The 14,501-nt window shown below is 49.7% G+C and overlaps 1 protein-coding gene across 1 annotated transcript in view; it reads left to right on the top strand.

Annotated features, from left to right (window-relative positions):
* Positions 1–10,681: 10,681 nt before the first annotated feature.
* Positions 10,682–14,501, top strand: part of TSPAN2 (tetraspanin 2) — a 33,801-nt gene continuing 29,981 nt past the window's right edge. The window contains exon 1 of the mRNA XM_081113069.1: positions 10,682–10,814. Within this exon, the coding sequence (XP_080969195.1) occupies positions 10,746–10,814 (69 nt within the window). The 5' untranslated portion in view covers positions 10,682–10,745. The remainder of the gene's footprint in view (positions 10,815–14,501) is intronic.

The following is a 14,501-nucleotide window of genomic DNA, read 5'->3' as shown; positions in this document are numbered from 1 at the left end:
AAATGAAAGGGAGTCTGTCCATCAGCCAACAGGTGCCCAGAGCGTGGCAGGCACTGGGCACAGCATGCTGTTTGCTCAGCCACCTAAGGGGTCTGCAGTGGGGGGGGGGGGGGTCTGTGGGTCCTGGTGAAAGCACCAGCCATGAGTCGGTGGGCTCACATCTGAATCTCAGCTCCTGGATGTGTGACTGTGGGACCTTGAATAAACGGTTTGACCTCTGCTAACCACAGTTTCCAGTCAGATGAGGAAAATGAATATCTGTCTTACAGATATCAAATGAAATACCATACATGAGGCCCTTCTCTCTGCCTGGCTCCTGGCAGGTACTCAGTGGCAACTAGTAGTCCTAGTACATCTTATTTCATGTACTAGAGCAGGTAGATTAAGGCATTCTGGTATTCGGAGAGTGCCTATAAAAGGACAAATATTACAATGGGTATGAGAACGGTATAAAGTAATGACAAATATTCCTTACACTTTATATCCACTCAGTGATTTCACCAAATGCTTGGACATTCATGATCTCTTCACAGTCTCAGCAACACAGGTGGTATACAGTGGAACAGATATTATCCCCATTTTAAAGATGAGGAAACTGACCTGGTGAGATTAAATGAATTAGCTACTGTCCACCTAGCTACTCGGCTGCAGAACCAGGATCAGAACTCGTCTTCTGCCCCAGCCCCTTCCAGACCTGGTGTTACTCCTCTCGAGACTCCAGTTCCCCAGACACAGACTCTGATGGGCTCAGCTTGGGTCACATGCTCACTTCCTGACCAGAAGACAACACACCTAGCCCAACGGTCTCTCAACAAGACAGCTTCTCGGGGAAGGGGTGTTCCCCAAAGGAAAACCACAAAGAAATTGGGGTGACGTTTCCAAAGAAGTGGAAAGAGATAATGAACCCCAAAAATCAGATGTCTACTACAGATTCTGAAGAAAGGCTGGAGGATCGTAAGGACAAACTGGATTTACCTGTGGTCTTGCCTAGGAAACAAACTCAGGCAGCGTCGTGTCGGGGGGCGGGGGGGAGGCCATACAGGAAGTTTGGGAGATGGGAAGTTAGAGAAAAGGGCGGCCAGATGGCACCTCCTATCAGGTCACACATCACCTAACCCTCCTGCAGGCCTCGCTCTCTGACTCATCTGTAGTATTCCGAGAGATAAGGTAACCACTAAATAAATAAGCCACCAAGCTCAGTGAGAAATGGCAGAGGAAACTGAGAAGGAATTGGTTCATCCCTCCAATAATTAATTATGTAGCAGCATTCATCCGAGGATGAAGGCGATCTCTGAAGTGTTCCCCTGCTTTGGAAGCAGGACGGAAGGGATCAGTGTTACCTATAGATGAGCTTTGTTTGCGGAACAAAAAGCCAGGGAAGCCCAGCCAGTGTTGCTCAGTGGTTGAGCGTCAATCTATGAGCCAGGAGGTCACAGTTCACATGCTTGGGTTGCGGGCTCAATCCCCACTAGGGAGCATGCAGGAGGCAGCCGATTGATGATTCTCTCTCATCATTGATGTTTTGATCTCGCTCTCCCTCTCCCTTCCTCTCTGAAATAATAAAAATGTATATATTTTTTTAAAGCCCGGGAAATAAGTCCTGGGATCGGCTGACAGAGCTGAGGGCAGGAAGCACCCGAGATGGGCCAGGGCACCTCTGCTCTCGAAGATCTAGCGTTGGAATAACATCTTGGTTTCCTTCCTGGACAGGCAAGCTTTGCTCAAAATATGCTAATTCAATGCATAATTTCTCACAGGAAGAACATTTCAAATGTGGGTCACCGTATCTTAAGAAACCCACAACGCGCCAAAGTCAGTAGACATTGCAAAAGGACTGAAGATAAAAATTGCACAAGAGTTGGACACGGGGGTGAGACGGGAAGCCCCGGCTTGCCTCCGTGCTAGTCTGTTTCATTGGAAGAGAGCTCAAGGCATCGGGCTGTTCTTTCTCACCACTTACCCAGGGAATTTGCTTTGCAGCCCTCGTTACCACCATTCCTGGATGAAATATCAGGCGGTTCCCTCAGCTTGTCTGGTCCCTTTCAATGAATAAGAACACCAGCCCAGGTTCATTCAAATCTCCTGATTCTCATTCCAGGTGAGACAACTCCCAGTACCTTACCTGGGCCTATCTGAGCCGTAGAAGCCTGAGGGGGGAGGGATCATGGTCAGCTCCTTCCATTTCTTTATTCTATGCTCATACTTGACCTCTCAATGGAGCACATGTCCGTGCTAATTGTTTTCTCTCAGGTATCACTTTGTGAGGTTTCTGGAACCCCCTCTCCATCTTTGTTCTCTTGATTTGGGTGGGCCCTTCCAGCCAGGCAATCCCTCAAGCTCCTGGCTTACAACAGTCCACCCCTCTGTTAGGGACACCTTTTGGACAGGGTACCTTTTAGGATCCCCCACGTCCAGGTTCCTCCAAAGGACCCATGTCTGGTCCACAGGAAACCTGTGAATCATTGTCCTGCCATTACCATGGTAGCCCTATCTGTACCTGCTATAGACAGGGACAATGCCGGGCTTGTGGCCATACTAGTTCCTCTATTGCCCAAACTTCAAGTAACATGTCAAGCCCTCCAAGAGTCTTCTTTTTTTTTTTTTAATATGTATTTTTATTGATTTCAGAGAGGATGGGAGAAAGAGACAGACAAAAACATCCATGATGAGAGAAAATCATTGAGCTGCTGCCGCCTCCTGCAGGCCCCCCCACTGGGGATTGAGCTCACAACCCAGGCATGTGTCCTGACCAGCAATCGAACCGTGACCTCCTAGTTCATAGGTCGAAATAGACCACTGAGCCATGCCGGCCAGCCGGGCTATTCTGTAATTTTTAAAAGTCTTTCCTAATTCCGAAGTCTCAAATGGAAATCATCTATGAGACACAATTAATTTCAGACTTAGAACTTCCACCTGAGTGGCTTATGTTCCTCTCCTTCCCCTCAACCCCTGTAAAAGAGAAACAGTAAATGAGTAGGTTCTTCCCACAGGGTCCTATGGAAACAGATCAGCCTTTGAATGTGCTCCCCTCTCCTGCTTCAGAGTGCCTTCCCTTGCCTCATACGTGTCTGCACAGGCAGGTATACACTCCTTCCTCTCGCCAGCAAACGCCAGAAGTTGAAAAGCGTTGAAAGGAAGCTACTGCTGCCCAAATGCTGCTGGGAAAACAGTGACTGAAGAGAGCGAGCCCAACGACCTGTGACCATGGAGATGGTTTGTCATCAGCAAACCAAGGCCCTCGCCGAGCTTCCTTCCTCCTCTGGGCATCCAAGAAATGGTTGGTTCAGAAAGCCTGAGCCCACAGACTATTTTCCAGCAACAACTGCATAGCAACAGGATTAACGTGCTGTACACTCAGCAGTCAACAGCTGCCCATGTCCCGCTTATCAAAGCCGGAGTTATGACAGCAGGACACGAGGCTGCTTTTTCCACCACGGGGCAGTCTCGATATCCTGAACTACTTTCTCCACTGAAACCGAAACACTGGATAAAATTTATAAGCATCTTCTTAAAAAAAAACAACACTGCTCAGCTAACACACAGAGGCCAACATGAAGTGAACGCAGCAACTGTGGGGCGTAAGCAGGTGCCAAAGAGCCTCTTTGCCTTGAGCTATGGTTTCAACAGCTGCAAGGACTTGGGCCCATTAGGTCAAGCCTGAAATCGCAGGAAGGCAGAGCGTCTTGGGAGACTGCAGCCCAGCCTGGCGCCCCTGGCAAGGGCCACGCCCTCCAGGTAAGAGTGGACAGGAAATAAACCCTCAGGCGGAAGAGGACAACAAGGAAGTGGGCATGTTTCTGACCGTGGTGTTGGGGGAGCGGGAAATCTTCCCTGGAAACTTGTGGCTACAAGCCAGGCTTTGAATGGGTCTGAATTAATACTCCGCGGTAGTGCCTCCGAGGTGATTTACAAAAAGCCAAGAAAATTCTCTCTGGAGGAATAAAACCTCAACTGAGGGCTCAAAGAAATGCCACAATTTTCCAAGGGGAAAAAAAGGAGCTCAGGGGAGAGGGAGGGAGGGAGGGAGGGAGGGAGGGAGAGAGAGAGAGAGAGAGAGAGAGAGAGAGAGAGAGAGATCACACAAATCAACAGGCAGAAAAGTCCACAGGCAACCAAACAGGTCACAGCGAGTTCAAATACTGGCATTAGGAGATATAGGGAAAAAAATTATTTTTTCTACAACTTCTGCCCATTTTCTCCTGCCTCCAAACGTAAACCCCCCACCGTGTTCTGACTCTGGGCCCCTTTCTATTTCCTCAGAAACTCTGCTCTTGCTTTCCTTCTTCTTCAACCTCTTTTTCTCCGTGGGCACCTTCCCCAGGACTAGGAACATGTCCAAACCTTTCCCATGAAAGGAAGAAAAGACAGAAAAAAGGGAAAACTTGCTTCCCCCTCGTCTTGCTTCACCACTTGTGCAGCTAAGCTTCTTTAACTTTTTTCCCAACAAACGTGTAGATTTATTTTAGCTAAGCTTCTTTAAAAAATTTTTTTTTATTTTTTTTTACTGAGTTTAGACAGGGAGAGGAAGAGAGAGATAGAAGCATCAGTGGTGAGAGGGAACATTGATGGCGGGCACGTGCCCTGACCGGGCATACGAACCGAGACCTCCTGGTTCACCGGTTGATGCTCAGCCCCTGAGCCAGGCCGCTGGGCTTCCCTGAGCTTCTTTAAAGCCTCTGTACCCCCCCTTACCCCCTCCCAATTACCCCTACTCTGCCCTCGGCTTCTCACACCCCTCCGCCTCCTGACACTGCCCTGCCCAGGTGGTCGGTGTCGCAAAGCACCGTAGAGGCCCACACTCACTGAGCCACCATCTCACCTGCTGTCACCGAGGGATTCGCCCTGTGGCCATCCGCTCCCTCCGTTTAGGAACTGACCCCTCCTTCGGCCGCCGTGACACCAGTGTCTGTGAGTTTCCCTGGCCTCCCGGTCCTTCCTCCCAGTCTCCCGAGAGTGTTAGGTCCCGTCAGGCCGCTCCTTAAACTGCTGCGGTTCTAACGTGTCTGCGCCCAACCCTCTCACCTTCCCTCTGACGGCAACACACGTTTGCTGCCACCAATCGCAGGCTGACAGGTGCCCCCACTCTCAGGTGCGGGGAAGGAGAAACTTTATTCAGGTGAACAATTTGCAAACCTGAGAAACGTGGGCGGAAACCCAGCGTGCGCTCACGGGAAACAAAGCACCTGCCGCGTTTTTTTATAAAGTTCCCGCCCTGGTTCCTGATTGGTCCATTTTTTATGCAAATCAGAAATCCAAATTTACACATTCTGATTGGTCCAAAACGCAGTGTCCTGATTGGTTGCCTTTGTGTAATCGTACTGGTCATTATGGAGTGCTCTGATTGGTCAGTAAATATGCAAATTAGGATATTCCTGCACAGTTCCAATTGGGTGGGGCAGGTCTCAGTCCATTGGTGGAAATACAGTGTGTGTGTGTGTGTGTGTGTGTGTGTGTGAAGTTTTCTCACCATTAATATTAAGGGAATTTATTTATTCATTCAGGGATACACAAACTAGAAGGAAAAAAACCCCAATCTCACCAACCTCATTAAGAGATGCATTTCCAGTAATATTTTAGTTTTAGGTTTAATGAGTATTTATTTAAATTATATTTGTTATTTTAATCAAGTGTGTACTAAGAATAATTTTAATTATAACAGTCTAGAAGAAATTAATTAACACAGAGCCTTATGGTCTCAGGAGGAGAATTTTAATTTATTTTAATAAACATAGTAAAATTTGTTCAGACAAGTATAAAAGGACATTCAATAAAAATCTTTCAAGTGTAAAGATGCATTACTTTAGGATTACATTTCATGGAAAAAGGTTAGTGGAAGTACAAGTCCAAGAAGAAAAGGAAAGATGCGAAAATTTCACCCTGTTAAAACGAATCTTGTCCAGGTATTTTTTTAAATGGGTGATGGTAGATAGCAGATCACACTGGCACTTCGTTTCTATTTGATACATTAACATGAGTGATGTGACCATCTTCTTTTAAAATGTCAATATTTAAAAGACATCAGAAATGGCATCTTTTGCAAGTACTAAAACTTATAATAAAGAAATTGATATGTCAAGTTAAAATATGTGAAGATAAATCTGTACATTCCATTTATATGATATTTTAGAACAGGCAAAATTAATCTGTAGTGAAAAAAATTAGAACAGTGGTTGCCTTTAGGAGGAGTAGGGGTCTAGATTGACTGGTAAAGGGTACAATGAAACTTTTTGGGTGATAATAATGTTTTAAACCTTAATAGGGTTTGGGATTAGAAAATCAAAGCATTTATTTAAAAAATCCTCAAACAGCACACTTAAAATGTGTACATTTTATTGAAGTAAATTTTATCTCGGAAAAAAAAAAGAAAACCGCCCTAACCGGTTAGGCTCAGTGGATAGAGCGTTGGCCTGCGGACTGAAGGGTCCCAGGTTTGATTCCGGTCCAGGGCATGTACCTCGGCTGTGGGCACATCCCCAGTAGGGAGTGTGCAGGAGGCACCTCATCGATGTTTCTTACTCTCTATCCCTCTCCCTTCCTCTCTGTAAAAAATCCATAAAATATATATATATTTTTTTAAATATATTTTATTGATATTTTACAGAGAGGAAGGGAGAGAGATAGAGAGTCAGAAACATCGATGAGAGAGAAACATCGATCAGCTGCCTCCTGCACACCTCCCACTGGGGATATGCCCGCAACCCAGGTACATGCCCTTGACCGGAATCGAACCTGGGACCTTTCAGTCCACAGGCCGACGCTCTATCCACTGAGCCAAACCGGTTTCGGCTAAAATATATTTTTTTAAAAAAGAAAACCTGTAAACAAATATTTGAACTCTACTTAATTTTATGCATGCTGAAAAGTTTAGGGGTAAAACATATTAATGTCTAAAATTTATTTGGAAATGCATTAAAAATAGATTGACAAATGGACAAATGTAGAGATAAGTAATGTAACTAAAGCAAAATGCTTACAGTAGAATTTGGGTGATGAGTATATGGTGTTCACTGCTTAATTATTTCAACTTTTCTGTAAGTTTAAAAATATTCACAATAAAATATTGGGGGGGGAGCAAGAGGGGCCTATTTTTTCATAAGGATAATATACTTTTTCAAAACTCTTGTAAGGAATGTGTGGACAAAAGTTCAAAGACCATTGGTTTCTATTATCTCCATTTGCTAATGAATCTTTAACCTAAACTTACAGTCCAAACCTCTCTCCAGAATCCCAATCATCTTCCCATCTGTCTCCTGGACCCTTCCATCTGGATTTCCCATCAGATCTAAAACTCAACAGATCTAAATATAAATTAAGTGTCTTCCTGTGTCAGTTAGAAATATCATCAGCTACAAGTAAGAATACCAGAGTCGAACAAAACAAGGGTTCTTTTCCTACAGAATAAGAAACCTGGAGGTAGGTGGATCTTGTTATTAGTTCAGCAGTTAGTTCAACAATCTCCTGGCTAGCAGGTCTGCAATTCCCTTGGCCTTTGCCCATAGTCACAAAATGTTCTATAGCTCCAGGCATCGTGTCTGACTTCAAGATGGGGGGAAACAGGGAAGGAGCAAAGCCAGTAACAATTGAACCTTTTATTCAGACACTTCCAGGTTTTCCAGAAGCCTCCCAGCAGAGCTCCACACAATCCCATTAATCCAGTGGTTCTCAACCTTCCTAATGCCCTGACCCTTTAATACAGTTCCTCATGTTGTGGTGACCCCCAACCATAAAATTATTTTCATTGCTACTTCATAACTGTAATTTTGCTACTGTTATGAATCGTCATGTAAATATCTGATATGCAGGATGTACTTTCATTGTTACAAATTGAACATAATGAAAGCATAGTGATTAATCACAAAAACAATATGTAATTATATATTCAATATGTGTTTTCCGATGGTCTTAGGTGACCCCTGTGAAAGGGTCGTTCGACCCCCAAAGGGGTCGCGACCCACAGGTTGAGCAAACCGCTGCATTAATCAATGTCGTGTCATATGGTGACCCCTAGGTGCAAAGGAGATCAGAAAGCACTTAGCTTTCCTATCCTCTACATTGGAGGTAGGACTGGGGGACAGGCGAGCCCATCTACAGTATTTGGAACAGTCTCCCCCAAACCTGCTCCATCTTCTGTACTCCATATCTCTGTTAATGGTTCCATGGTCTGCCTCATTATCCAAGTAAGAAACCCGGGGCTCATCCCTTCCTCTTTCCCCGTCTATTCCTCATCTCCACTCTATCTTGATCTTTCATCAGTCTTTTAGCTTTCACATCTCAGCCTCCTTCCTACACCCACTGCCACTGTCTTGGTTCAGGTTCTCATTTCTACCTAAACTGCTGGAATTAGTCTCAAGACTTAACCTTGAACCACCCCCGGGGCCCCAGCTTGACCATTCTAAAAATAGAAATCTAACCATCTTCTCCCCTGCTGAGAGCTTGTCAGTGGCTTTGTATAACATCTAGTTCAAAGGCAAACTTCCTTAGTATGTCATTTAATATAATTCCCTGCTTTCATAATAATGTGCTCTTGGAAATGTGTTATCAGTTAGGATAACTAGTCCTGTCAAGGGTCAGCTCCCCCAAGACACAACTTTGTGCATGGGAGTGGGGTGGGGGGGAAACTGGGGGAGCTATACTCCAAATCTGTTATGCTGGGCAGGCAACCATCTATCTCTAATGCATGTGTGCTAAAACTGTACTATGAAAGAACAACAGATTTATATGTTATAATAGGTGTTCTGTTCCCGGAGAGTGTAGAATCTGTAAATGGATTTTGTCCCAGAGACCTAAAATTCAACAATATATTTGAAATATAGTATCATTGTTGTTCATTCAGCTCAGAGATTTATTGAATGCCTACTATGTACTAGACACTACTCTTACATTTCGTTTTTCCCTTTATAATAGAACAGATGACAGATGTAGAACAATACGTATTTGATTCAAGCTAAAGATTTATCCTCTTTCTGCATACCCAATGCCTTTCATCTCTGTCTCTGTTTCACTATTTGAAACCTATGCTTATTACCAGAATCGGCCCTTTCATTTTTCTGTCTTCTACTCATTTTTCATAAACAAAATTCACTTTGGATGCTCAAACAAAATGTCCAAAGACACAGATGTAGGCAAAGATGGCAACATGGTAGAAAGTGATTTGTGGACAGATACAATATAGCAATGGCCAACCCTGATATAGCACTTACTCTGAGCCAGGCCAATATTAACTCATTAATCTCCACAACTCTACCAGGTTTGTACTATTCTCTCCATGTTGCAGATGAGGAAACTGGGGCCTGAAGATAGTTTTGTGCTTTTGCCAATTGGCTGAGGTTGTGCCCTAGCATCTTCCTGGCTCACCTCCTTCTCTGCTCCCCTTGGGCTGTCTACAGCTCTTGGTTCCCCAGAACGCTCTTGGCGGCCGTGTTTTCTCGGCCCGGTGCCATTTGCACATTCTACCCTATCTGCCAGGACTGCTCCTCCCCTCTGCTCAGACTCACTCTTCCGGACCAGGGCAGGCCCGCTCTCCGCAGCTAAACCTTCCCTGCCCGGTGCACTGAGACCAGCGCCTGGCTCGCCCTCCTCGCCCTGCAGTAATGATTTGCTTACAGATCTGTCTCCACCACCGGACACGGTGCTACCAGGCCACGCTGTCTCCGCAGCGTCGAGTCCCCAGGCTTGCGGCTAGGCTGCCTGGCCTGTTACAGGCACTTAAAGTTTTGCTGAATTAATGCATAGGCTCCCTGGAGTTTACGCGTTTGCCTCGCCCCCACACTGTCTGGCACCGCAAATCGTAGACACTTAGTCAAGCAGGCAGGGTGGGAGCCTGATTTCCCCACCAGCAGCCTAACTTAATAAAACAAAGCAAAACAAACCCTCCCCCCTTAACTCCATCTCCGCCTCACAGTTAATCCCCGAGGGTTTGGGCCGGTTTCCAAGCGCTCCCATTGGTTGAATCCGGCCGGACCCGGGGAGTCTGACGCCCCCTCCGCAGGCCAGGCTGAGCAGGGAGGGGAGCAGCCACCCGGGCGGGACAGCCGCATCCCGCGCCTTCCCCGGCTTCTTGCCTATTAAGGTAAGAGTCCTCGGGGGCGCGGGAGGGGCCGTGGGAGAGTCCCCAGGAAACGGCCTCCGCGGCCAGTGTGCGCGTCCGGCGCCAGAGAACCTCAGCCCGCAGCCGGGGTGCCCCGGACAGGTCCTGCCAGCGTCAGGGCGACCTCGGGTCCCAATGATCTCTCTGCCCTAGGCCACCCCCCCCCCCCCGCCCAGGTTTCCATGGCCACCGGGACGCGTCCTGATCCTCAACCATCACCGCAGCCTCAAATGCGTCTCTGCGCAGGGCGCTGAGCAAGTGGGTCTCGGGTCCCCAGTGGACGCTCCTTCCTGGCAGATGCTCAGAGAACCACATGGCGGGGCGCCCGCGGGGCACGTCGCCCGGCACCGGGAGGGTAGGAAGCGGTCCCTCGTTCCGGGGAGAGCGGGGAGGTGCCCTTACTGGCCGCACGGTGCCCCCTCCCCTCGCCTGCCTCACAGCTGGGGTCCTCCCGGGCCCTCTCGCGCCCCCTGCCGGGCTCCCGCCCCGCCCTCTGCAGGCCCGCCCCCTGTAGACCCGCCCCTCCGCCCCAGGCCCCGCCCCCGCCCCGCGGGCCCCGCCCCCAGCTCTGTAGCCCCGCCTCCTCCCGCCGGCTCCCGCTGCTCCGGGCGCTCCATCGCCGGCCTGGGGACTTGGGATCCCGCCGCCCAGCCGCAGCATGGGGCGCTTCCGCGGGGGCCTGCGCTGCATCAAGTACCTGCTGCTCGGCTTCAACCTGCTCTTCTGGGTGAGGCCCTGAGCCGAGGGGCCGGGCAGGGGCGGGCCGGGCAGGGGCGCGGGGCCGGGGTCCCTGGAGGATGGATCGCTGCGGGCGTCCGAGCCGGGCTCCGGGGGAAAGCGGGGTGTTCCGCACGGCACAGATGAGAAAAAGGCAGGCGGCGAGGGAGGGGCGGGATGGAGAAGGACAGAACGGAAAGAGAGAGATTGGGCAACGAGAAATGGTGAGAAGGGGAGACACCGTCGGCTCTTCCCTTTGAGGAACCTTTCCGCCGGGGTGTCCCTCTCGCAGCTGAGGACTCCAGGTGCGGGGACGCTCGCTCTCCTCACCTCCTGGGGGCTCCCTCCCGCCGTGCGCACGCCCCCCTGCTCGCGCTCCTTCCCCCTGCAGCCTGGGCTCGGTCAGGGCGTTGGGGGGGGGGGGGGGGCTTACATGGGAGGCTGCCGGGGGTGGTACCCCATCTGAGTGTGTGGTCTCACCACCTGGCCGTGATGGTTTTGGCAGGAAATTGGGGGTAGGAGAGAAAAGGGTTTGGGGAAAGGGGAGAGGGTGGTCCTTTCCCTGAGCATTAGGGAGGGGTCCGGCTGGATGAGAGGAGGTGGTGATGCTCTTCTGTGCAGGGGAGCAGCGGAAGGGAGGGGCCGCAGCATCTCCCCCAACCCCCAACCCCCAACCCGCAGCCTCTGCTACATACTAATGCTCCCAGGGATGATCTCATTCAACTTTGCATTGAATGAGCTACATGCCCGGGATTCGTGGTCCACAGAGAGCTAGGGCCATGACCCCTGTCGCCTATATTATTGGAGCAAGACTAGGGCTAGGCCATCCCTAGATCCCTGGCTACCCTATCTTAGGCCCTAAGGGACTGGGGGGCAAGGTCTGAACATTGTCTGCTCCGCACATTCCCTCTCGGGCTTCCTGAAGAGAAGGTCAGCCAGGATAACTGTTCGGATAGACCCAGATGGAAAACACAGATCGTGCTTTGGGTGAAGAAGTTCTTAGGGGCAGGAGGGAGCAGCAGGGCCTGGGTGCTTTGAAACAACAGGGATGGGGGAGGTGAGGGAGGTGGGGGAGGTGGGGGAGGTTCTAACTGCTCTGGGGAGGTTGTCTGCCCGTGCCTGCAGCTAATCAATTATTGAATGATGGGCTCTGCTGGTGTCTGCCAACCCATTAGACCAGAAGCCTGGATGACTCCTGCTACTCAAGCTCTCGGAGGCCACTAGCCATCCTCAGCACCCTTCATCAGGCAAGGTGTGAAGGAGGTAGCCCGAAGACAGCCCCTGAGCATTCAAAAGACACATGGCTTTTGTACACCTGGGCGTCTGCACCCAGCGTACGACAGGGGAAGGGGTAGTATTTCTACAGGCCCTTTTGCTGTGCTTTTGAATAGTCTGGCTTAATTTCCAAAGCTGTTCATGATCAATGTCGTGCTTGCTTCAGTGACATCCTTCGCTCTCACTGCTTACAAATCGGAAAGGAGCTGTATGTGAGCCTGAGAAAGAATGCTTCGGCTGGGTCTGGTGCCTGTTTAGTGCTCGATGTTGTGCCAGCCTTCCCAGCGATGAGAGGGAGCATTCTTGATTTTCTTTTTAGTGTGTCAGGGGCAGTACTGTGCACGTGGCATCATTATTACCTTTAATCCTCACAACAGGCCTCAGGTGCTTACTGTTGTTGTCCCCAGTTTTACAGATGAGGAAACAGAGGTTCAGATAGGTTGGCTTGCCCAAGGTCACACAGCCAGTGAGTGGTGACTCAAACCCAGCCTACGTGCTGCTCAGCCCTGTGGTGCATTACACTCCTAACCTGTGGTTCTCCCAGTGGTTCCTGCACCCGCAGCAGCAGCTCCTGGGAACTTGTCGGAAATGCACATTCTCAACCCAGTCCCGGCTGCTGAATCAGAAACTCGCGGGGAGGGACTCCGTGAGCTCTTTTAACAAGCCCTCCAGATCATTCTGATTCGTGCTCAAGTTTGAGAGCCACTCTGTTAAATAATCCTTAAACAAGCATTATAAAGATAATTTATACATGTATACATAGATATGTAACTTATCTGTAATAATAAAAGCGTAATATGCTAATTAGACCGGATGTCCTTCTGGACGTCCTTCCAGACAGCCTTCCAGATGAAGCCGAGGCTGCGAGGGAAGCCCGGGTCCCGGGTGCTGGCAGCTGGGGAAAGGAAGGCCTACTCTTGCACGAATTTCGTGCATCAGGCCTCCAGTAAATATATATATAATTTATAAATATGAAACACTGTTCTCTAAGCTGCCAATCTAGTTGAGGACGTGAGACTGATGCCTGTAGAACAACAAGGAACAAAACGGACAGGATAAAGCCAAGTGAGTAATGTCCCACTTCTGACCAGGAAGGCCATAAGGAGGGGGAGTAGGAAGACAGCGATGTCTGAGGGCCTGGTGGGGTCAGATACCACCTTTCACGCCTGTGATCCAGTGGAGGAGATCAGCACAAGGTCCACAGCAATAGTGAGGAGTCAGCACCGTTCCCCCGAAGAAGGGGGGTGTCTAAGCTGAGCCAAAGGGCTGGAGGAATGGAGGTGGGCAAGGATGAGGGGGTGACACCGCCTCCCGCTGAGGAACGGAGCGAGGGAGGGTGTGACCACCATCTGGCGAAGGGATCAGGCCCGAGTGCCGAGACCCCAGGCAGGGTGCGCTTGAGCAGTGCCTTCTGACTCCCAGCCCTGTCTCCTCATCTGCACCGTTAGGGGAACGGAGCTGCTGAGAGGACTGAAAGGGAATGGGGACCGTATCTGAGCTCACCTTCCTCAGAGTCTGGCACAAAGTAAGAGCTCAAAACTGTGATTACTGAGTGCCTGGCACACAGAAGCGTCAGTGAAAGTTGGCTCTCTTTCCCTGCCCCCTCTGTGTGGGAGAAGAGGGCATGCTTGCCAAGTGACTTGCAGCTCGTCTTCGCTTTAGGATAACCACACATCTTCAGTCTGTACTCGTGGACTTTCCCCACTGGAACTGGGAGCGGAGATTTTTTTTTTTTTTTCTGTTCTGTTCACGGCTGTATCTCCATGTCTAGAAAAGTCCCCCGCACACAGGAGGCGCTCAGTAAATGTCTGCAGCATGCATAAATGAGTTGCAGGTTAGAGAGCTTGGTACCAGTGGACTTCCCAATTGGCGCCGGTAATGGATTCTCGGCTTTATCTGGAGGACGGAGGCCCTGTCTTCCCTGCTTATTACCTATTGGTTTGTTCTCTGCTTGCACAGATTGAGCCCAGGAGGGGAAAATGGGGCCTTCCTGTCTCCTAATTCCATGGGGGCGGGGGGTGGGGTGGGGTTAGGGGACTGAGGGTCCTGGAATGGCAGCTGCCACAGGCAGCCTCTGACATCTGTACTTGCACAACCAGAGGCAAACGGGCGAACTGGGACAAGTACGTAATGATTTAGGGAAAGGGATTATTTGGGATAAACTGTCTAGATATCTCCCTCCATGGTCACTGAGGGGACCTGATTCCAGAGAAGCCCCACCCCCGTTTCTGAAGTTGTTTTTTCCTGGTTAGAGGGGTTTGTGGGAGGTTTGGGGAAGGGGCGGGGGGGGGGGGGCGGGCGGACAGCTTTCCTGGAAGGAGAGGCTTCGGCTGGGACTCAGGGTCATGTGTGCACACACCCTTGGATGCTGTGCGCCTGCCCTTCTGAGACATAAGGTCCCTGGTGACAGCACTCCTTTCCT

The sequence above is a fragment of the Myotis nattereri genome, assembly GCF_964212035.1.
Source record: "Myotis nattereri genome assembly, chromosome: 18".
Classification (NCBI taxonomy): Eukaryota; Metazoa; Chordata; class Mammalia; order Chiroptera; family Vespertilionidae; genus Myotis; species Myotis nattereri.
The sequence above is the reverse complement of the archived record's forward strand: the minus strand, read 5'-3'. Positions and strand labels throughout refer to the sequence as shown.